The following is a 23,519-nucleotide window of genomic DNA, read 5'->3' as shown; positions in this document are numbered from 1 at the left end:
AATACAGGTGTGGCAAGCAAGTGCTTAACCCACAAAGCTATCATTCAGTCTTAGAGCAATGCCACAACCAAATTAAGAATGTAACAAAGCAGGTTGGATACATTGTTTTATTAGAACTGTGACGCATTCGGAAATTAATTCATGAAAATATTTACCAAATACATACCTATGCTCAGCTGGGACAGGAGGGGGCCATACGGCAGGGTCCCGAAATGGTTCATCTTGATAGGATACAGGGAAATCTGCTGGCTTATCGATCTTAAAACTCTCCAAAGTGCTAACAATACTCTTCACTTGGTCATATTCCTCTAGTAGCTGTTGCCGCACCTTTAAAGAAAAGAAGGTATTAGGGGACAAGTGAAGGTTAAAAAAAAAAAAAAAAAAAATCTATCATCGTCCAGCACAGAACAAAGAAACGCCTTAATGTCATAATTAAATACTATGTAACTACAGTGAGAACAAACTGTAAAAAGTGAAAACTAAAATGAAGCAATAGTGAAAGCAAAATAATAATACCTCAGCTTAAAATGTGGTTACTTTTTTAAACAACCTAAACTTCTGTGGAAGCAACATTTTACCCTCACACTTTCACACATACCACTCTACAACAAGTAGTTTCACTGTGGCCTTAAATTAAAAAAATAATCACTTGCTTCCTAGGTTTTGGATACATACAGCGAACTGCAGAAAGACGTTCCCATAAACTGATGTAATGTCTACGTGCAAGGCACTTCATTTCGTTTTCAAAGGAAAACATGTTCTTAATTGTGTCAGGCTGGATCTTCAGCTCATGCATACAGTGGGCCTCATTACGAGGTTGGAGGTAGCCTTGCCAGTAAAACCGGCAAGACTACCTCCAAACTCGCATCCGGGTCCGGCACCCGCAAATGGCAATTACCGGGCTATTCCGGCCCAGCCGGACCTGGTAATTGCCCTTTCGCGGGTGCCGGTCCCGGTACATCCCCATAAGAGCCCAATAGGTTTGATCAGCTCGTAGTGTAAGAGGGAGCGAGTTCCTCGTTTGTGCTGCCATAACTGGTGCATCGCAATGAAATGGGTCCACATCCTTTTCCCTACACCAGCTGCAGAATTTGTTACAACGGCAGCGGTACAAGGATTTTGTTGCCGGCCTTCTGGCCGAAAGCAAAATCTCCATTATGTCATCCGAGAGGTCCCAATCCTTTTAGCTCAACCTCTCAGAAAACATGCGTGAAGGTGTAGTGTCTTGATCTCTGGATGGAGTACCCAATCCTCCTCTCACAAGAGAAGGTCCTCACTTTGTGGAAGATGCATTGGAGGGCAGCTGAACATGTCAGAAGGTCGGGGTAGCACGTCCTCCTGGGCCAATTCGCAGCAATTAGGATCATGGTTTTCCCAAATTTTCTCATCCTCCTAATCAGATGAGGAATGACGGGACTGGGGGAAATGCATACAGGAGTGAAAACTCTCAGTCCACTACGAACATGTCCCCAGAGCTCCTCTTGTGGAAAAATTCCCTGTAGCAGAACAGTTTGCACTTCCTGTCGACACTGGTCACGAAAAGATCCATTTGTAGGGTTACGCAAGGAGACTGAGCGTCCACCACCGTGTTCTGCTCTCCAGCTAGGTGAACTGTCGACAGGGAGATTCCTTCTTGAATTGCCCAGAATCAGAACTTCATTGCTTCTCTGTACATTGGTAGTGACCGCACACCTCCTCTTTCGTGGAGGTAGTACTTGGACACTGTGTTTTCCGGTATTATCAGGACATTCTTTCCCTGTACAGAGGGCAGAAAGGACTTCAGCGCCAGTCAGATTGCCCTCAGCTCCAAAAGGTTTATGTGTAGTTTGGACTCCGATGGAGACCAACAACTGCTAATTGTCAGATCGTTGACGTGGGCTCTCAAACCCTGTGAGTGAAGCGTCCGTAACTACTGTCATCTCCGGCCATGGTTGCCAAAAAGGTTCCCCCTTCAGAATGTTGTCCTCTCAAGCCCACCACAGGATATCCTGTGTGATTCTGTTTGCGCTCTGAATGAAGTCCGTCATCCTGCCTGAGAATTGAGATCACTATGTCCTGAGAGCCCATTGGAGGGATCTCATTCTCAGGCGAGCTTGTGGCACCAGGACAATGCAGGATGCCATGAGGCCGAGCAACCTCAGGAAATCGAAGGCTGGAAGATGCTGGGCAATCTGGAATTTGGTGACCATCTGCAGAATGTGTGTGTGGTGCCCTCACCTCGGGTGGCAAGGGTTTTCCTAAGGATGCATCCAAGACTGCTCCGATGAACTGGAGTCTTTGAGATGGTATCATGTGGGACTTCTTGTAATTGAGGGAGAAGGCTAGTCTGTGGAGAGAGTGGCAGAGGTTATGCCGAGATGTTCCAGAGCCTGTTCGGGAGACCGTGCCATCATCAGCCAATCGGCCAGGTAGGGGTAGATGTAAATCCCCCCTCTCCTGAGACTCGTTGCCACCACCGCCATTAGATTGGTGAAAAACCTCAGGGTGGAGGTCAGCCCGAAAGATAGAACTCGAAACTGATCATGAGAACCGCCAACGGTAAACCTCAGGTACTTTCTGTCCTTGTGATGGATAGGCACATGAAAGTAAGCATCCTGAAGGTCCAATGATACCATACAATCGTGGAACTGGAGGGCCTGAAGGATCTGAGAAAGTGTGACCATCTTGAACTTGTCCTTCCTGAGGACCCTGTTCAAGCATCTCAAGTCTAAGATGGGTTTCAATCCCCTGTCCTTCTTGGAGATTAGGAAATAGGGAGAGTACCACCCTTTGTTCCTCTCCATTACAGTTACTGATTCTACAGCGCCTTTCTCTAGTATGCTCAACATTTCCTGCACAATGAATGGATCCGGAACTTTGAATGAGTGGCTCCCCGGTGGATGGTCCTGAGGAATCTTTAGAAAGGGGAGGCAGTAACCCTAGGCTACCGTTTGCAATGCCTACACATCTGAAGTAATGCCCCGCCATTCTTGCAGATGCAGTGAAAGGCTGCCTCCCACCAGGGTCTTGTAGGTTAAGTCCTCAGAGAGGTTTTGAGGCGGCTGAAGCAGCGGTTGATGGTAAGGGCTTTGCACCTCTCCCTCATCCACCAAGAGGGAATCTTCTTTGGTCCCTTTGACTAGCCAGTCTGTTCACTCTTCCAACTGAGGAGAAGAAAGAAAAGGACTGTCACAATCCTTACCCCCAACCCTCATAGGCAAGTCAGCCTACCCATTGGACCCAGGTTAGGGTCACCTATTATGGCCCCAAAGGCCTTGCCATCTCGCCAAAGACTCTCCTGGAGCCAGTCCTGGCACCTCTGGTGCCAGGCTCATACTCAATGCAAAGGTAACATGGGGGCCAGGACTTTGTAATGGGCTTGGCCCAACATGGAGACTCCCACATAGTTCAGTTCCAAGAACTGAGCTATGCGGTCTAGTGTTTTGGGTTTGGTCGGACCTTGGGATCCCGGAGGCTATATAAGCCATGCCCAAACAGAGGAACACGCTTTGCGTTACTCTGCGGTTAGCAGCGTGATGCTCACTGTGTTCAGCTCAGTCTCTTGAGTTCCTTACCTGCCTTCCTGGAGCCGCGTACCTGAAACAACAACAAAAACATCTTTAGTACGACACTTACCTGTGAGTAGTATCCTGTTCGCAATCCATCGCTCACCCGGTCCAGTGAACACAGCATTTCGGCGCCGCATCCATCTCCGGAACGCCGCAACCTGGAAAGAAGGGAAGGAAAAAACAACATTAGTAAGCGTTTCCATATTTCAATTCAGAAAGCAGCAAGAACCATCAGACGCTTACCTGAATTCGAGTCGCTCTTGGTCAGCACCTGTTCCGGAACCTCACAACGACCTACAAAAGAAAGGAAACACAGGTTAGCACATGAAAAGTCAAGGAGGCGCTGTGCATCGCGCATTAACTCACCGCCTCATATTCAACCCCAATCAGCACGAGAATAACCTCTTCCTGCACCTAGGGGAAGAAACAGATGACAGCAAGGGACAGGAGAAGGAACAAGTTACTTACCTGTAACTGTTGTTCTCCAGCATGGGTCTGGCATGGATTCACATGCTCATGAATATATTCCCCGTCGTCAGGCCGGGAATCCTCGGTATAGAAAAAAATCAGTATCAGTTTCGTTTCTGATCTGTCTTTCTCAGTAGTAACCAATCACTGGTCTCTGGGTCATACTGCCCCCAGCCAATGACTGCCCTCTCCCTAAGCCCCTCCCCTGGCAGCCATTCTCAGATTTGGTAGCACGTGAAGTGGCAGTATGACCAAGTGAAGAGCCGCAGAGGGGTAGGCGGGAGGGTTCGCATGTGAATCCATGCCAGACCCATGCTGGAGAACAACAGTTACAGGTAAGTAACTTGTTCCTTCTCCAGCATGGGGTCTGGCATGGATTCACATGCTCATGAATATAAGAATACATAGCAGTATACACATGCACAACCACGGGAGGTGGCACAAGGCTCAATATCAAGCAATACAACAACTCAACATTTAGCAACTCTTACCTCCTCCCCAGGCTCACCTCAGGCGAACAGGTTGCGCAGCACTGCCTGGCCGACTCTGGACTCCTCCCTGGAATCCCGGTCGACGCAGTAGAATCTCGTGAAGGTGTGCGTCGACCTCCACGTAGCAGCCCTGCAGATGTCGAGCAGGGGCACACCAGACAGGAACGCCGTAGTAGCAGCGATCGCACTGGTGGAATGGGCTCTCGGACGGCCTGGCAGCGGTCGGTTTGCCAACCGGTGACAGTGCATGATGCAGCCGGAGAGCCATCTGGAAAAGGAAGTCTTCGAGAGAGCCTTCCCTTGATTCAAAGGTCCAAAGTTCACAAACAGCTGTGATGTCTTCCGGAAACTCTTCGTGCGGTCCACGTAGAACTTCAGCGCTCTAGCTACATCTAGCGAGTGCAGAGTCCTCTCAGCCGGCGACGAAGGAGACGGGAAGAAAACTGGCAACACCAAGGGCTCGTTGAGGTGGAAGTCCGACGGCACCTTGGGCATGAAGGAGGGGTGCGTCCTCAGCACCACCCTCGTGTCGTGAAAAGTCAAGTATGGAGGCTTGCAAGACAGGGCCTGGATCTCCCCCACTCGTCGTGCAGAGGTGATGGCCAAGAGGAATGCTGTCTTCCACGACAGAAACTTCAACGGCACTGAATGCATAGGCTCGAATGGGGCCCCCATGAGCCTAGTTAGTACCACGTTAAGCTCCCACGCCGGGGCAGGGGCCTTCACCGGCGGGAATGATCGGAACAGTCCTTTCATAAATTCCTTCACCAGACGATGAGACCACAAGGACGCCCGTCCTGTAGTTCTGGTGTAACGTGACACGGCAGCCAGATGTACCTTAATGGAAGCGTGAGATAGGCCAGCATTGGCCAAAGACAGTAGGTACGGCAATACTTGAGGGGCCGTAATCCGCAGAGCGTTAATTTTCTGTGCCCGGCACCAGACAGAGAACCTCTTCCATTTGTGTCCGTAGCACTTGAGAGTTGAGGATGCCCTGGCCTTTGCAAGAACCTCTCTGCAGTCGGCCGGGATGTCGTATCCTCCAAACTGTAGTGCTGCAGGAGCGAGGCCTGCAAGTTCCGCGACTCTGGTTCATGATGAAGAATGGCGCCTCCTTCTCTGGAGAGAAGATCCGCGTCCGTCGGTAGCTTGACTGGTGTGCACGCTGACAAGTCCAGAAGGTCCGGAAACCAGATCTGCCGCGGCCACGCCGGTGCGACGAGGATCATCCTGCACCGGGACCTCTCGAGCTGGTTGACGAGCCGGAGTAGCAACGGCAACGGCGGGAATGCATAAAGTAACAAGCCGTCCCAGGGGAACGAGAAAGCATCGCCCATGCTCCTCGGTTGGGGAAACCTGCTGGCGAACCTCCGGCACTTGGAGTTCGCTGCCGTCGCGAAGAGATCGATCTGGGGTTCGCCCCATCGTCGGAAGAGTCGGTCCACTTGATCCTGGCGCAGTTCCCACTCGTGGCACGAGCACAGCTCCCTGCTGAGTGAGTCGGCAATAGTGTTTTTTATCCCTGCCAGATGAAACGGTACCAGAAACATCCCTTGTGCGATGGCCCAATGCCACAGATCCTGGGCTTCCTTGGACAGGGCAGGGGATCTGGTTCCGCCCTGCTTCCGAATGTAAAACATCGTGGTGGTGTTGTCGGTGAAGATCCTCAACACCTTGCCCTTGAGGGACGGAAGGAAGGACCTGAGGGCCCAGAACGCTGCGCGGAGCTCCAAGATGTTGATGTGGAGAGTCTTCTCCTCCGAGCACCAAAGGCCTCTCGCGTGGAGGCCCCTGGTGTGCGCTCCCCAACCTTCCAGGGGGGCATCCGTCGTCACCGTCACCTGGTGGGCCGGGGCTAGGAAGCCTGTTCCCGCTGTCAGATGAGCGCGGACACCCCACCATCGTATCGCCTGACGGAACGTTTCGTCGAGCGAGATCCTGTCCTCGAAGCTGCCCGTCGTCTGGATCCAGTGGGCGTCGAGGAATTCTTGCAAGGGCCGCATCCGAAGTCTGCAATGGGGCACCAGATAAATGCAGGAGGACATCATTCCGAGGAGGGACTTGACAGACCTCACTCTGGCCACGTCCGTGGCAAGTAGACGTTGCACCTTTCCTAGGATGGTCCTTATCCTTTCCTCCGACGGTGAGGCCCGCCGTGCCACTGTGTCGAGCTGTGCTCCCAGAAACAGGGCGACTTGCGACGGGACCAGGTGAGATTTTGGAAAGTTGATGGAGAACCCCAGGTCCGTGAGCAGCTGGACGGACTTTGCGGTGTGTTCCACGGCGAGCTCCCTTGTCCTTGCCCGTATGAGCCAGTCGTCTAGGTAGGGGTAGACGTGGATCCCCTGCAGGCGCAGCCGCGCCGCCACTGGTGCTAGGCACTTGGCGAACACCCTGGGCGCCGATTTTAATCCGAACGGGAGGGCCTTGAACTGGTAGTGCGGCCCTGTGACCACGAACCTGAGGAACTTTCGGTGCCTCTTTAGAATAGGGATGTGGAAGTAAGCATCCTCCAAGGCCAATGACGACAGGAAATCGCCCTCCTCCAGCTGTCCCAGCACATGCTGGAGGGTGACCATCCATAACTTCTGTGCCTTGATGTATTTGTTTAATCGTCGCAGGTCCAATGGGACGCCATCCTCCTGTCTTCTTCCTCACGAGGAAGTATCTTGAGTAAACTCCGGAGCCCCGAAGCCTCTTCGGGACAAGCTCGATGGCACCTTTCCTGAGCATCGCCCGTACTTCCAAAAGCAGTTGAGGGACGTGATTTTCCTTCCTGGCCTCGGGAGGAATGCGGGGGCACCTCTTCTGGAACTCGAGGGCGTGCCCCAGGGCCAGGGCGTCCAACACCCAACGGTCGGTGGAGATGGACTCCCACACGCCGACAAACTTCGTCAGCCGGCCTCCCACCGGGGTGCTTCGGCGGGGGCCCGACACGACGGACGGTTCAATCTTGCTTGGAGGCTGCTTTGCCTCCTTGACCACCTTGGCGACGACGGCGGGATCCGTCCCCTGTAGGCCTCCTGCGATGAAGACCTTGCCGCTTGACGGTAAATAGAGGAGCTGCTGCAGGCTCCCTTGGAGGCACCCTGTCTGCCTCCGGAACTCCGAAAGGGCGGCCGTCGTTGTTGGAGCACACCCAGTGCACGGGCCGTCTCCGTGTCCGTCTTGATCGCCTGAAGGGATTCATCAACAGCCTTGCCAAAAAGGTTGTTCCCATCGAAGGGCATGTCCAAAACCTTGGTCTGAACGTCCTGGCGGAAATCCGTCGCCCTGAGACATCCTTGTCGTCTCAGGCAAACGTCGTTGCCCAACTGACGGAAACCGGTGTCGGCGATGTCCGTAGCCACCGTAATGGCGTGGTCTGAGGCAATCTCACCTTCCTGCAAGATTTCCAGGGCCTCAGCCCTCTTGGCATCCGGAAGGAAGTCCAACAGAGGGGCGATCTTGAACCACAACTCCCTGTCGTAGCGGGCTACGATGGCCAGGGCGTTGGCCGCCTTGATGGTCGTCGCTGCAGATGAGATGACCTGTCGTCCCATCGCATCCAGTTTCCTACCCTCACCGTCTGGAGGGGAGGTTGAAGTCGAGGCCGATGCCCCCCCGCTTTCTTCTTGGCCGCCGCCGAAACGACCGCGTCCGGGGTAGGTTGCGCCCTAAGGCACAAGGGGGCAGCGTCGGGGACCCGGTACTTCTTCTCGTACCGGTCCCTCTTCGCAGGAGCCGTGGCCGGGTTCTTGAGGAGGGCGAGCCCCTCATCCCAGATGTCATCAAGAAGCGGTACGGCGAGGACCGTCTTCCTTTTAGCCTCGCGCCGCTGGTAAAGGAGCCCCTCCTCCTTCTTTTCCTCGGGGCAGAGCTGGAAGAGCTCGGATGCCCTGGAGATCATTGCATGGAAGGATCAAATCTCATCGGGCGGGGACGCCCGGGCAGGGGGCGACGGGGGGCACGTCCCGTCGTCGCCTCCGTCGTCATCCGTACCTGTCGTGTCCATGCCTGTATCATCCCTGTGGGTAGTGGACCGGGGGAAGGCAGAGGTGGGAGAGGAGGCCTAGGATGCATCCTCCTCATCTTAGGCGGTGGGCTCCCCGAAGGTCCTGGCTCCGGATCCTCCGTCGGGTCTGGCTCAGGCTCCTCCGTCGAGGGAAGGAGCAACCTAGTCCTTATCTCCGAGCATAAGGACTGGATGGCTGACAAAATGGCCGCCGAGGTGTCCTGCGGCGCCGGAAACGATGGGCGTTAGGGCTCTTGAGGAGCCTTGTCTGCGTCACCGTCGCCCTCGTCGTCGCCCTCGTTGGGATCCCTCCCGATGGGCTGGGTCTCCTCCACGACTTGGATGAGCTCTTCTTCAGAGGTTGTGTCCATATCCACGACGGCTACCACCCCCTCCACCTCCCTTTCCAACGAGGACTTCGTGGGGGTCTTCTCGATGGGCCTGAAAGACGACTCCCTCCACGGTGGCAGGGAGACTCTGGTACCTGAGGGCGCCTCCACTGATGTAGCCTCCACAGGCTGAGTCAGGGCCGCGGCGACATCCTCAATCGAGGTCCTAGCAGGGTGAATCACGGCCAACATCACCTTCTGTACGCCTGGGGCCTTCACCTTCGGGGGAGGGTCCGAGCCTCGCTCCCTCTGCCGGAGTCTTCGAGATCGACAGGGGCCTCTCCAGAAGCTTCGCCGGGTTCTGGGACTTCCTCTTACCTGAGCCAGAGCATTGGCTCGTGGTCGATGGCGCCGGGGAGGGTGCGCCCTGCCTGGCAGCCAAGGAGCCCGACCGTTTCGGCGCTCCCGGTGCCCGCGGACTCGCGGTGCTTAGCCTTTTGTTGGGCCCCCGTCACCGGAGCACCCTCACAGGACTTAGAAGACCGCTCGGACTTCTTCTTCTTCTCGCCTGGCGGGCTCTTACCTTCCAGCCAGTTGGCGAGACGGAGGTGGCGATCCTTCATGGTCCGCTCCGACATGTTTCCACAAAACGCGCAGTCCTTTTCCTTGTGCGTCTTGTCCTCATGGAGACAGTAGAGGCATAACGAATGCTCGTCCTCCTTGAAAACGTTCTGAAGCTGGCATCCAGGGCAAGTCCTGAATAGCTTCCCGGGCGTCGAGCTCCCTTTCTCCTGGGCCATGTCCGGGGTAGGCCTCGGAACTTCTGGAATCCTCCAAAAGCGTAACTCGACGAAATCTTCACCCTTGAGGGGCGTAGAAAACTCTGAAACGGATCCCCGTTGATCGGAAGTAGAAACGGTGGAGCTTGAGGCTCTTTTAACCGAAAAAATGAGAAAATCTCCTGAAAAAAGCATGAAAACGCAGCAAAAGCTCGAGAGCTAAGCACGAGGACTCCCAACACTTGAACATGCGGTAAAAATCTGAGGATGGCTGCCAGGGGAGGGGCTTAGGGAGAGGGCAGTCATTGGCTGGGGGCAGTATGACCCAGAGACCAGTGATTGGTTACTACTGAGAAAGACAGATCAGAAACGAAACTGATACTGATTTTTTCTATACCGAGGATTCCCGGCCTGACGACGGGGAATATATTCATGAGCATGTGAATCCATGCCAGACCCCATGCTGGAGAAAGAGAGAAGGACAGATTATCAAGGCTGTAAAAACAGCACACTTACCATAACAAACTGGAGTCAAAGCAGGTCTGGACTCGAACAGGGCCCACACCAGCTACGCGCCCCTGCACCGAGAAGCAGGATGGAGAGCGCATCATACAAAAAGCATTGTGAGGAGAGGCTTAAGGGGAAGGTTTGGTCCTCAATGGAAGTGGGAGCCAAGCAACAAGAGACAATAGGGTTTTAATCTGATATTCCTGTGTTGCAGGCCCAATCCTCGGCCGAACAATTCCAAGAGAGGGGTTCGAGAATGCAAGTGGTCCAACCAGGGCTGAGTGGCGTCCCCGTGGATATCAGGCGAGTGTTACACTTACCCCTCCAAGATGATCCACTGGGGTGAGATGGTTGTAGCTGTCTGATGGCAGCACCAAGAGATTTGGCAGCTGCCTTTGAGTGCCATAAACGGCATGTTGAGGAGTCTGGATTGCACGTTTGGTGTAAACCCGGACTTCCTCAACCACCAAACCTGCGTATTACTGTGCTTGCCGCCATGGCCCCGCTGATGCCATCAGCCGAGTCCAGTCTTGATTGTAGAGACTCACACATAGCCTCCTTACCATCTCTTACAATATTAAGGAGGTTGTCTCTCTCTTCCCCTTCAGGAATATGGTCAGCCGCCATAGCTACACAGTCCCAAAGGATGAATTTAAACTTTGCTATGACGCAAGTGACATTTGCAGACTTGAAAGCAATGCTCCCTGATGAAAATACCTTCCTAGCCCAAGCGTCAAAACGCTTATCATCCCTGTCTGGGGGGACAGCTGGGTAAGCAGCCTGGTTGGAAGTAGTTGTCGCTGCCTGAACTACCAGGCTTTCTGGTGTAGGGTGCCAAGACAGATAGCTAGGGTCGCTACTTGAGGGTCTGTACTTTTTGGTGAGGTTTTTATACACTGCTAGACGTGACTCAGAAACCTCCCAATTTGCCATAACCCTTTTTTGGATTGCGATATGAAAAGGAAGAATGGGATCCTTTAGTGGTCCTTTATCAAGAAAGTGTGTCAGGTCATCCTGCTCAAATGGTGGAGTCGGCCTGCCCCATCCCAGAAAATCTGACTCTGGTCATAAGGTGCCTATCAGAGGCATCAGCATGGTCTGCCGGTTCTGGCTTTCCAAATTCATGTTCCGGTGATGTGTCAACACCACTAGCAGTTGGAGATTGTCAAACACATCTTTTAACCTGGACTCCTCTGAAATCAGGCTTTCTGGGACGTTAGGAATACCAAAAAGTGGAGAGTCATGATCTGATGGCTCGTACTCCTCATAAACAGAGTATACGAATTTTAAAAAATCCTTTTTGTCAGTGGCTTGCAGGATTTTTTTACTGTAGTTGTCGAAGGTTTAGAGGGCAAAGGCGTTGGCGGCTTCGACCCCAATGGCATCGATGACTTTGACAGTAACTACTGTCTCGACACTAATGGCGTTGACGTCATCGCCCATTTCTTTATTGATTTTCACGCTGATGGAAACCTTGAAGGGTTTGACCCTTGACTTGATGGAGTCTTCGATGATTTTTCATCGTGTCGAGACCTTGGGGGTTCTCGATGGGTCTCCGGACTACGTCCCGGGCCCGAGGGTACGCAGAAATCAGCCTTTTCTTTGTTGGCTTTCAATAGCACGACAGGAACCTGGTCTCTTTCTTTCAATTTCTACGGGGTCGGGGCCTCCTTCTCGAAAATGTTTAGAATTTCCTGTCTAAATTCTTCCCACTTGGCTGCAGTGGAGAATTTGGTTGGGCAGGTTATGATTCTCTCCGGAGAGGAATCAGACGAAGAAGGTGATCTATAGTGCCTTTTCTTTGCCTTCGGCGAAGAGGATGAGGAATGGTGCGACCCGCATCTGGAGCGAGAACGCTTTTTTGATCTCTTCCTTCGAGGAGAGTCACCTCTCGACTCGTCAGACAATCTTTTCTCCGCCAGAGTCGTCGATGAGTGTTAGGGAGAATTCTCTGTTTAGGCTGAATTTCCTAACCTAGTGAGTCCCCCAGCAGCTTTGCTGGATTTTTGGGGTTTATTTTTTTCTGCCAAGAGTGAGACTCTTTTACCCAAACTCTTGGGCATTATTTGAGTGTGTTTCTTTGAATCTAGATGTGCTTAATGGGCTATGGGGTATTTTACTCCATAGGGCTTCATATGTTTTTGTGATGTGTGTTACACAGCACCCTCCGTGCAGTAACACAGGGGTGTCATAGTGACCCCCCAGTATAGACTCCATACCCTGGGACTGACTACTGTCTCCCAGGGCATGTAAAGTCACCATTGACTTTACTAGTCTTAAATTCTCAACAGAACCAGTACAAACCATCATATTGTGGACGTACTGGCTGGGGCAATTCAATTGCCCCAGAGTCTGTTAGTCGAGGGGGCACGTCTCCGTCCTCCCTGCTCGAGTTTTGGCTGGTGGCAGTGGATACTACTTTTTATATTCAACCGCGAATATTTTCCTATGGGATTTCCCATTGTTTTAGGCTACTATTTTTATTTAATTATTTACGGTAGCCTCGAACATACCGCTGGTTTATTTAATTAATATTAATTCTCCGGTTGATATTTTTTGCCAAAACTTGATTCTAAAATGGCGTTTGTGTTCTCTTCTGTGACTCCAACCCAAGTCGAGCCCTTTGTTCCACTTTTTGGCGGGCTTCTCCACAGAAGCCCTCCAAAGTGGTGCCACTCTGTCTGGGGTACTTAGGAGGGGTGGAGGGAAATTTAGGCACCCTGGACTGAGTTGCCTAGGCAACTCAAGTCGCACTCCATCCTGATTGGCCCAAGTGGTGAGCCGGCCCGCTCACCACTTAGCATGTTTGAGTGAGCTAGGCTGAGTGAATGGGGGTTTGCTGCATAAAAGCAGGGCTTTGGGGACTGGAACTTCAGAAGTCGCCACAGGACCTAAGAATCCGACGAGGGAGAAGCTGAGCCGACCTGCCACGACACCACCACCGATGGAGCCCTGCTGGACTGCCTCACCACTTTTCCCAACGACAGAGGAGATCTCCCGCTGGAGAGTCTTCCTCCTTTGCCTGGTGGGGATAACCAGTTTGACCGTCTTTTCGCTTTCCCGACGTACCTCGTGGCCGCCTTGCCCGTGCCAAGCACCCCGGCAACCGGGATACCACGTTTTACCACGACCGCGAAACAAAGTTACCACCTTTAACCGGAAAACTCTGCGGCTGGTTTCTGCCCTGGTAGTGCAACGACCTTCATCTTTCCTCCAAGTCGAGATCTTCTCTTCCCCTGGACGACGACGCAACTTGCACCCACTACCAGGAACAACTGCCACCGCTGGAGGATCCTTCCCACTTAAGGTACCGTGTCCCGCCTGGCTTCCCTTGCTACCGACTGTACGGGGTAGATTTAGCCCCCGGCTTTCGAACCTGGGTTAGCCTGGGACACCCTGGCTAAACTTTCCTAAGCCTCTCTAAACCCTTTCTGAACCCTCTGCAAGACTTTCTAAGCCTAGTGTAACTGTGTGATCTTGGGCGCATTTGTGCTTTGCTCTCTTTAAGAGTGGGCCCAGCCTTTGGACTTTGGCTCACCAGTGACTTTTGCTCTTCTGCCTTGCTAACAGTGTTCCTGAATCTTAGAGTGGTGTACCTTTCCATATTCTGTCTTTCTCCCTCCCTTTCTCACAAACTTATTGGAGTGCCATCTAGTTAAGCGCTCACCTCTGTATGAAAATAAGTGGTGTTTTACAGTGACTTATCTGATAAGGAAAAAGGGGTGTATATATTACAATAGTAACTGTATTTAGAATATTCGAAACACTCCAGCACTCTTATTGTAAAACTGTGTGTTTTTAAATAAATAATTATATACTTTGATACCAAAGCTCTGGTCAGTGTTTGCTTGTATTATTGTATCTGAGTGCCTATTGTGTATACTTTGCATACTGCCTAACTCTTCTTGAGGGAAGTCTGACTGCTCAGCCACAGCTACCAGGTAAATCTGGGTGGTGCAGACTGCTACCAAGTGGGTCTACTGCCAACACCTGTAGTCTTAAATCTTTTGCAGTGTTCCCTAAGGGAACTGCACAGGTTTCTGCCTAACCATGGGGATTTAGTATGGGACCTACCCGCCGCTAATTTCCCTTTATGCTCTTTCAGAGCCTTGGACTGACAGGACTCACAGTCCACCGCCCTGTGCTCCACGCCAAGGCACCACAGACACACACAATGAGGATTGGTGAGGGACATCTTGGCGGCGCAGTTGTGGCATATTTTGAACTCGGTCTTCGGGGTTGATTGTGTCGAATATGAGGTCATGATACTCGAGTAACGAATCTCACAAGAAAATTGAAGCGCGCTGTATTTCTCCAAGCATTAGCCATCGCGGAAAAAAAGAACAGAAGCCAATGGGCGCGGAATGTGTTATATAAAGCATTAATGAGGATGACTGCGAGATAGAAGCCCTTGAGGGACATCGAGTGGACCGCATCAACGCACAGCGCCCTCTGCCGAATGTCTTATTTTCAGTAGCATCTGAAGCTGGAAGATAACATCAAAAGATGAGGAATATGTGGGAGGACAAAAATCCATTTGAAATGCCATTCATTTTGAAGCACCTACAGTTCCCGGTCAGTCTGGCATTCGGTATCACAATCAACAAGGCACAGGGCCAGTCAATCAAGTGCATTGGTATCAACTTGGAATCTCCATGGTTCTCCCAGAGGCAGTTATATGTTGCATGTTCTAGAGTTGGTTCCCAGAATCAGTTGTAAATATTTGCCCCAACTGGAAAAACCACAAATGTTGTTTATTAACATGCCTTACAATGAACATGTACTTTGATAATAATAAACTTTAGGTCCATAGTTGTTGGCACCGTCGGCATCATGTCTCCCATCATGCTGCTCAGGAATCTCCATGTTGTTCTGACATACAGTTATAAGTTTAAGAATGAGTTTTGAAGAAGAACAAAAAATTGTGCTGTGTAGTCAGAAACGACCAGTCAGTTGACTGGTGGGTAGTGATTGTGAGTAGGTTGTGTCGGAAGCAGCTGCTAATGTGAGCCTGAGAGACGATAGACCGCTTGGTAGTGCAGCTTGACACGCGACTTACATGTCGCTAGAGCCTTTCCTCTAACGCTTCAACAGAGCGAAGGAGGCCAAGCTGAGAAGCTGTGCAGCTGAGAAGTAACGAGCTCCGTGCTCAGTGCTCCGTCTTGCGCCCTGTGTCCTGTGGACGGTGGCTTTATCAGGTGCCGAGTGCTGAGTGTTTACTCTGCGTCCACCATGTTGTTCTTTGAAAACAATGCCAGCAACCTTCATCTGTGTCCAGGTAACACAGTAATACTGCTGCATTGGTGATCCACAGCATTGTGATTTACTGTATTCCTTTGCATTTTGTTACATTCATTTGGATATCAGCGGGACGCCAGCCCGCCCCTGCCCCCTCATGCTCCCATGACATTCCCTCTTACCCCCCCCCTCTCATTGACTGCCCCGGTCCTAACACAGTTTGCACCCTGCGCATAGGCAAGAGTCGGTGTGAGGTAGAGTGGTAAGGGAGTGGGAGAGGGTAGTAGGCTAAAGAGTGGCAGAGGGTGACAGAGGACGAGAGCTGCTTTCTCCAATTACCTGCAAACGGAAAACTCGCCATATCCTTCCCTTGCACCTTAAGTGGGGCGTCTGCGGGCCTGGTGCCTTTGAGCCCCCCCACTTTGCTACACTTTTCCCCAGGGGTGACTACTGGACATTTAGCTTTGTAACCCCAGAGTCGGTGTTGAGTCTCGGAGAGTCGAGGAGACACAGCGTCATCTGGTTTCTTTTTTCGTTTCTTTTTTTTGTTGCTTTTTTGCAACTTGGAGCGTTTCTTTCATTGCATCCAGAGAGGAGGAGCAAGGACTCAAATACACCTGACTTCCACGGAGCGGAGTCAGTGCTGAGTCTCGGAGAGTCTCTAGGAGACAACGCAAGACCTCTGCCACTCCCACTCTTTGAACTGCATCTACATTTCTCCAGATTCCATCTCGGATTGGTACGGTAGGCTGTCTGCTTTCCCCAGCCCTTACCGCATTTTCACTTACAATCTTTTCTCCCTCCCTCCCGCTCACCTCTCTTCTCCTTTTTGCTGCCTCCGCTACTTGTTCCTAACCTGCCTGCGCATTCGCTTCCCCTGGCTTCCTCCGCTACTTGTTCCTAACCTGCCTGCGCATTCGCTTCCCCTGGCTTCCTCTGCTACTTCACAATGGCCTCTAATGGTGCCCGCACTGGCCCTTTCACGAGACAACACGAAAAACTCTCATTTGCAAGAAACGCCAGAAGGAGCTACAGCAAAGTCCTCTGTGCTCACTCCAATTCACAATCCCTTGTCATTAAAACAACAGCAATAAGTGTGACAAGCAAGTCACTGATGTCCAAAACTGCCCAATTCCGGGTACATCTGAGACCAGCAAACCGAGAAGACAAACACCCAATAATTGCAATAAACATGCCATAGAATCAATACCTCCTATAAAAAAAGGAAAAAAGGAAGAAACTCACAGCTACAGTTCATTGCAAAGCACCCCAATCAGGAATTATCCAGATGAAGCTTTTAATTGTTTGAATACCTCGTCGAAGACGTGCGAACAGGCAAACTCAAATACATCCAATCTCTGTTATGCGTCCAAACAGAACAACGAAATAAATCAAGTAAATCAGGACACCCCTTGTAATACAATTGTGGAGAATCATACTCAGTCGCAGCTCTCCATAGAAGTTACCCCAAATTACGAAGAGACACTTGTTCACAACACAATGACTAGAAGAAAAATGTCAATCAACAAAGAATAACTGAGAATGCACACAAAAAGGAGAATGAAGCACTGAGTACAAAGACATTTATCAACACGAACGACTCCACAACTAAACCCATGACGGCACAGAAAAAAAAGCACTATAAGCAAAACAATTCTGGCAGAATAATGATCACAGATCACAAATGGAAAACATCAACAGAAGATTCAACCAGACAAATCATGAGAATGATCGCATAGTCAGGCTCACTCTTGACATAACTGAGATCGAGCAGATAATGAACGACCTGGAAAGGAGGAATTAAGTATTAGGAAGTGTGTCCTCCTCAAAACCTAGCCGGAGAGACCCAGAGAAGACCTTCACCCCGAGACATGAAGAAACAATAGCAAGTTCCGATGTGCAAACCATCTTGCACTAGATTTGCAGATCGAGAAGGGAATAGTTTCTTACCTGTAACTCCATTTCTCCAGCATTGGTATCTTTCATGGATTCACATGCTTAGAATATTCCCCGTCGTCAGGCTGGGAATCCCCGGTACATTATATAGACCCTTTCCCGTAGGAAAACTTTTTCGACGCTTATGCGTCCTATCCTCCTCGTTTTGTATCATGCGTGCCCGCGCCGTCAGGACGCCATGATATAAATACAGGACCCGCCCCCGCGCTCCCTCAGATTTCGGCCCCCAAAGTAGTGGGGGAACCAGTTTGCATGCCCAGGGGAGGCAGGCGGGCGCATGTGAATCCATGAAAGATACCAATGCTGGAGAAATGGAGTTACAGGTAAGAAACTATTCCCTTCTCCAGCATTGGATCTTTCATGGATTCACATGCTTAGAATAGATTACATAGCAGTACCATCCCGAAAAGAGGAGGCGTGCATGCAAACCCACATATTCTCCTCACAATGGCCGTTCCCTATGGTCGTGTACACATCAGCAATTGTTAACACAGGAATGAACAATATTCAATCTTAATTGCAACAAGATCTAACCCCTCAACCGGGGCTTACCTTATTGGAATAGGTGTCGAAGCACCGCCTGTCCCATCCGAGTATCTTCGGCATGTTGTTGTGACAGGCAGTAATGGCGGGTAAAAGTGTGTGTAGCCGCCCAGGCCATGCAGATGTCCCCTAGAGGGACTCCAGACCACAGCGCCGTCGACGATGCCGCCGCTCTAGTTGAATGAGCTCTTGGGCGTCGCAGAAGAGGCTTCCCAGCCTTGGAATGGCAGTACGAAATGGTAGACGATACCCATCTTGACAGTCCTTGCTTTGAAATGGCTTTGCCTTTAGCACCCACACCATAGGCCACGAACAATTGCCTCGTTTTCCTGAAAGGTTGCGTGCGATGAAGATAAAACTTGAGAGCCCTTTTCACGTCTAACGTGTGTAACGTGCGCTCCGCTCCTGAGCATGGCTCTGGAAAAAACGTAGGTAAAACAATAGAGGAATGTTTATGGAACACTGAAGGAGCTTTCGGTATGAACTGTGGGTTTGTGGCAAGGACCACCTTGTTCTTGAAAATTCTTAAGTATGGTGGGTCTACCATTAGAGCTTGGATTTCCGAAATACGTCGAGCTGAAGTGATGGCCACCAGGAAGGCCAATTTCCACGACAAAAACTTTAGAGACGATGATGACATTGGTTCAAAAGGAGGTTTCATAAGAGACGCTAACACCAGATTGAGGCTCCACGCCGGAGGAAATTTCTTCTCGGGAGGGAAACTCCGAAACAAACCTTTAAGGAAGTGCTTAATCAGGCGATCGCTGAATAATGGTGCGGAATGTCGTCGACGGGTAAACCTGGAGATGGCAGCCAAGTGTACTTTTATCGACGACACCGATAAGCCCTTTTGAGCTAAGAACAGCAAGTATGGAAGGAGCTGTTCCGGCGTAATCGACTGCGGAACCAAACCTGGTTGATCCACACACCACTGACAGAAACTCCTCCATTTGTACGAGTATGAGGTGTTTGTGGAAGGTGCTCTTGCCGCTTGCAGAATACGACGACACTCCTCCGGAATCATTAGCTGACCAAATTCGGCGAAGTCAGGAGCCAGGCCGTCAACTTGAGGCTGTCCGGGTCGTGATGCCAAACGATACCCTCCTGTCGAGACAGAAGGTTGGGAATCTTCCTGAACCTCATTGGCTCCGCCGCCGCTAGGTACAGCAGGTCTGAAAACCACACCCGTCTGGCCCAATACGGGGCCACCAGAATCACCCGACACGGGTTCTTGAGGATCCATTGCAACGTCCTCCGGATAAGAGGAAAAGGAGGGAATGCGTACAGGAATTTGTTCGTCCATGGGAAGGAGAACGAATCCCCCAGTGAGCCCTGCTGAGGCCATCTGCTTGCATACTGCGGGCATTTCCTGTTGTCCTTCGTCGCGAACAGATCGATGGAAGGATGTCCCCACTTCTTGAATACGTGTTGTAGTTGCTGGTCGTTCAGCACCCATTCGTGAACTTCGTTCATTTCCCTGCTGAGGGCATCGGCATCCACATTTCTCACACCTGGCAGGTGGAACGCCAAGATCAGCATGTTGTGTTGCAGGGCCCAATGCCAGATTTTCTGTGCCTCCGTCGTCAGGGACCTGGAACGTGTTCCTCCTCGTTTCCTTATGTAAAACATTGTAGTCGTGTTGTCCGTCATGACACGCACCACAGAGTCTCTCAATTGAGGAAGAAAAGATTTTAGAGCCCACCGCACTGCTCTCAGTTCTAGCAGGTTGATATGCAGGGAGGACTCTTGTAACGACCACCGGCCTTGTACCTGTAACGTATCCAGATGAGCTCCCCATCCGCTCAGCGATGCATCCGTCACCACCGTCTTCTGGAACTCCGGTTCCACCAGAGGCATTCTTTTAGTTAGATGAGTAGAAGCACTCCACCAACGGAGTGCTTGTACCAGTTGTTCGTCGATGACCAGTCTGTCGGACCAGCGACCTTGGCTCTGCGCCCAACGGTCCGCTAGAAATTCCTGGCAAGGCCTCATAAACAGACGGCAGTTGTTTATCAACGGAATGCAGGATGACATGGTCCCTAGCAGGGACATGTATTTGCGCACCGACACCCTGGTACCGCATCTCCATTCCGATGCCTTGCTTTGTAGCTTCTGTATTCTTTCGCTGGACGGTCTTACCAGGCTTGTGTGCGTATGAAACTCCGCTCCTAGAAAGACCAAGGTCCTCGAAGGTTCTACTGAGGACTTGCTGAAGTTTATCGCGAAGCCCAGTTCCTGTAAGAGGGACATCGTGGCCCCCAGACTGTTTCGTGTTTGTTCCATGGACGAACCTCTGACCAGCCAGTCGTCTAGATAGGGATAGACATGGTGGCCGTCCTTCCTTAAATGGGCCGCTATAGGGGCCAAACACTTGGTGAACGTCCTGGGGGAGGACTTGAGACCGAACGGGAGGACCTTGAACTGAAAATGCTTTCGCCCGACGACGAACCTTAAATATCTCCTGTGTCGTGGACGTATTGGGATATGAAAATACGCGTCTTGAAGGTCTAGCGACGACAGGTAATCCATGGGTTGCACTGACCTGATAACCTCCTGGAGCTTTAGCATTTTGAATTTTAAGCTCTTTAGCCATTTGTTGAGTACCCTCAGGTCGAGAATGGGTCTCCATTTTCCATTTGGCTTCTTGACAACGAAGAACCGGGAATAAACCCCTTGTCCTTCCTGTGCCACGGGAACCCGTTCTACCGCTCCTTTTTGCAGCATAAGCGCCACCTCTTGTCGTAGAACTCGAAGGTGGGGCTGGGCCGAAAACACTGGCGGAAGACTTGGAGGCTTGTTTTTGAATTGTAGCGCATGACCCATGCGAATCGTGTCCAGAACCCATCGATCTGTGGTGATGCATTTCCATTGGTCGATATGATGAGAGACTCGACCCCCCCAGGACGTTCCGAAGGCCGTCATTGGTTGCTGGTTTGCTTGTCCTTCGTCGACGAGGGACCCGAGCCGCGTCGTCTGGAGGCTTGAAAATCTCTGCCTCTACGTGCCGACTGGGATGCACGTCTGTAGCTTTGTGAGGAGTATGAGGGCCTGTTAAATCCACGGTCCCTAGAGGCTCCAAAGCGGGAGTTTCCGGAAGCACCCCTGAAGGGGCGAAAAGAGCGAAAACTTCTACCTGTCTGGAGGGCGCCGAGAGACCTAGCGGTATCCGTGTCTTCTTGCATCCCCTTCAATGCTTCATCTACCTTGTCTCCAAACAGATGTTCTCCTTCACATGGCATGTCCAGGACTTTGAATTGGACTTCAGGTCTGAAAGTAGTACATTTGAGCCACGCTTGTCGACGCAGTACTACTCCATGGTTGATTTGTTTGAACCCAGACTCTGCTAGGTCCACCGCAATATTAATTGCATGATTCGAGGCCTCCTCACCATCTCGTACTAGCAACATGGCTGCTTTTCGATGTTCTTCCGGCAGATGTTCTAGGATAGGGGCTAGTTTATGCCACATTTCCCTATCGTATCGTGATACAATCGCCAAGGAGTTGGCTGCTCTTACCGTCGTGGCGCCGACTGAGAGCACCTTTTTTCCAAAGGCCTCCTGCCTCCTGGCCTCGCTTTCTGGTGGGGTTGAACATTTTTGCTGTACTCTGGCCTTCCTAGCCGCTGCCGCCGATACCACAGAGTCTGACAGAGGCTGTGATGTTAGACATTTTGGAGTGGACTCTGGAGCTTTAAACTTTTTCTCAATACGCCCCTTCATAGCCGGCTCCGAGAACGGATGACGCATCGTCTTGAGGCCTTCTTGCCACACGTGGTCCAGGATTGGGATGGCAAATACCGATTTCCTCCTTTGACCCATGTGATCAAAAAGAAAACAGTCTTTCTTTTGCTCCTCAGGAATTAAGCCGAACTCGGAACACGCTTTTCCCATCATTGCATGGAAGGCTCCCACATCATCCGGAGGAGATGGTTGTGCCTGGTTCCTCGTAGACTCTACCTCTACATCCGAATTCCATGTTGGGTTTCTCGACGGCGACAGGGAAATGTCCGACCCTGAGTCACCTCGTATAGAATCGGACTCCGATAGCTCACCCTCCTCCTGCGCTCGAGGACGATCCTTCACCATCTGGGAGGCCGACAGGCTTTTGGTCGTCGAGCGGGCTGCTTGAGCTTGCTCGTCGACGGAAGGCGCAGAAAATAGCAACGATGAAGTGCCAGGTTGAGGGATCTGCGTATCCAGACGCTGCAGGAGCTTCTGAAGTGTATTAAGCACATCCAGAGACAAAACCGTCTGGGGGGGGTCAGCAACGTCGAGGATAGAGGGACCACACCCCCACTCGCACTCGTCGTCGACGTATTGGAAGGCCGTAATCCCAAGTCCGACGGCTGCATAACCCTGTCACATTCTCCTTCCGCCGACGTCACCGACAGGGCCGTGTCTGGCTGTAGTAGGACCTCAGGGGGGACCGGGTCACAAACCTCTGGCTGCCAGGCCATAGATTGAGTCACCGTCGACGAAGGAATCCCCACCGCTGCTGCCTGAATAGTAATAGGCATTGTCAACGACACCGGGGTCGACGAGCAAGTAGTCGGCACCGAGCCTTTAGACTTCGTAGCTGATTTCGTTGCCGACTTCCCGGCTGAAGAGTCTCGACTCACGGAAGACCTAGGACGGTCCCCTGAGGAGGGTTTTGATGCCACTTGACTCTCCGTCTTGGAGGATGAGGAGGAGGAGGACTTTTTGTGTGATGAGGAAGACCCAGCATGCTTCCCCGTATGCTTGTCCGCAGGGCATTTTTCGACAGGCCGCACCTTCTTCGAGGGAGGTTCCGACCTGCTCCTGGAGGCCGTGGAGCCAACTTCTGAGGCCGGATAGGCACCCGCTCCGTCGTTAAGCCAGTCGACCAACCTTCTTTTCCGGTCTTTAAGAGTTTTTTGGGAGAAGCCCTGGCATATCTCGCATGTATCCGCCGTGTGGTGCGGGTGGAGACAGTAGATACAATCCATGTGAGCATCACCTTCATAGACTTTTTTGAGTCCACATGTCGCACAAGGGCGAAATAAAGCTTTTCCTGACATACTTTATCCAGAATGTAACGTCGCCGAAGCGAAAATACAACCTAATTTCGACTAGCAGTAACCACGAGGATCCCACTACTTTGAAAGACGGTTGAAATCTGAGGAAGCGCGGGGGCGGGTCCTGTATTTATATCATGGCGTCCTGACGGCGCGGGCACGCATGATACAAAACGAGGAGGATAGGACGCATAAGCGTCGAAAAGGTTTTCCTACGGGAAAGGGTCTATATAATGTACCGGGGATTCCCAGCCTGACGACGGGGAATATTCTAAGCATGTGAATCCATGAAAGATCCAATGCTGGAGAAAAATATTACTTATTTTAAGCAATCGAAAATCACGCAAGATGCACATACAACACCGGAAAACAGTTACAAAAAATATTTGACCTCTAAATGTCAATGTCGCAACCCAGAAGATGAATGTCACACCCATCTACCCACAACGATGGCCGACCTCCAAAACATCATGATCACAGCAACAAATCTGGTTCTCATTCAGTTTGTCAAACTGTATGAATCTATTCATGAAGCCACACGAGACCAAGCAACCCTAATTGCCATGATCCATTCTAAACAAATTTATATGGAAACACTAGCCAATAAGATTCAAAGCAGACTTGACACTAA

General features: G+C 51.3%; 1 protein-coding gene across 2 annotated transcripts in view; it reads right to left on the bottom strand.

Moving 5' to 3' along the window:
* KATNAL1 (katanin catalytic subunit A1 like 1) overlaps positions 1-23,519 on the bottom strand; it is a 789,545-nt gene that overhangs the window by 637,961 nt on the left and 128,065 nt on the right. For both annotated transcript variants that reach the window (XM_069639367.1, XM_069639366.1), the window contains one exon: positions 167-327. In XM_069639367.1, coding sequence (XP_069495468.1) covers positions 167-327 — 161 coding nt within the window. The remainder of the gene's footprint in view (positions 1-166; positions 328-23,519) is intronic.

Source organism: Ambystoma mexicanum, chromosome 7q (genome assembly GCF_040938575.1).
Source record: "Ambystoma mexicanum isolate Mex_15411 chromosome 7q, UKY_AmexF1_1, whole genome shotgun sequence".
NCBI classification, from domain to species: domain Eukaryota; kingdom Metazoa; phylum Chordata; class Amphibia; order Caudata; family Ambystomatidae; genus Ambystoma; species Ambystoma mexicanum.
This window is presented reverse-complemented; position numbering and strand designations above follow the sequence as displayed.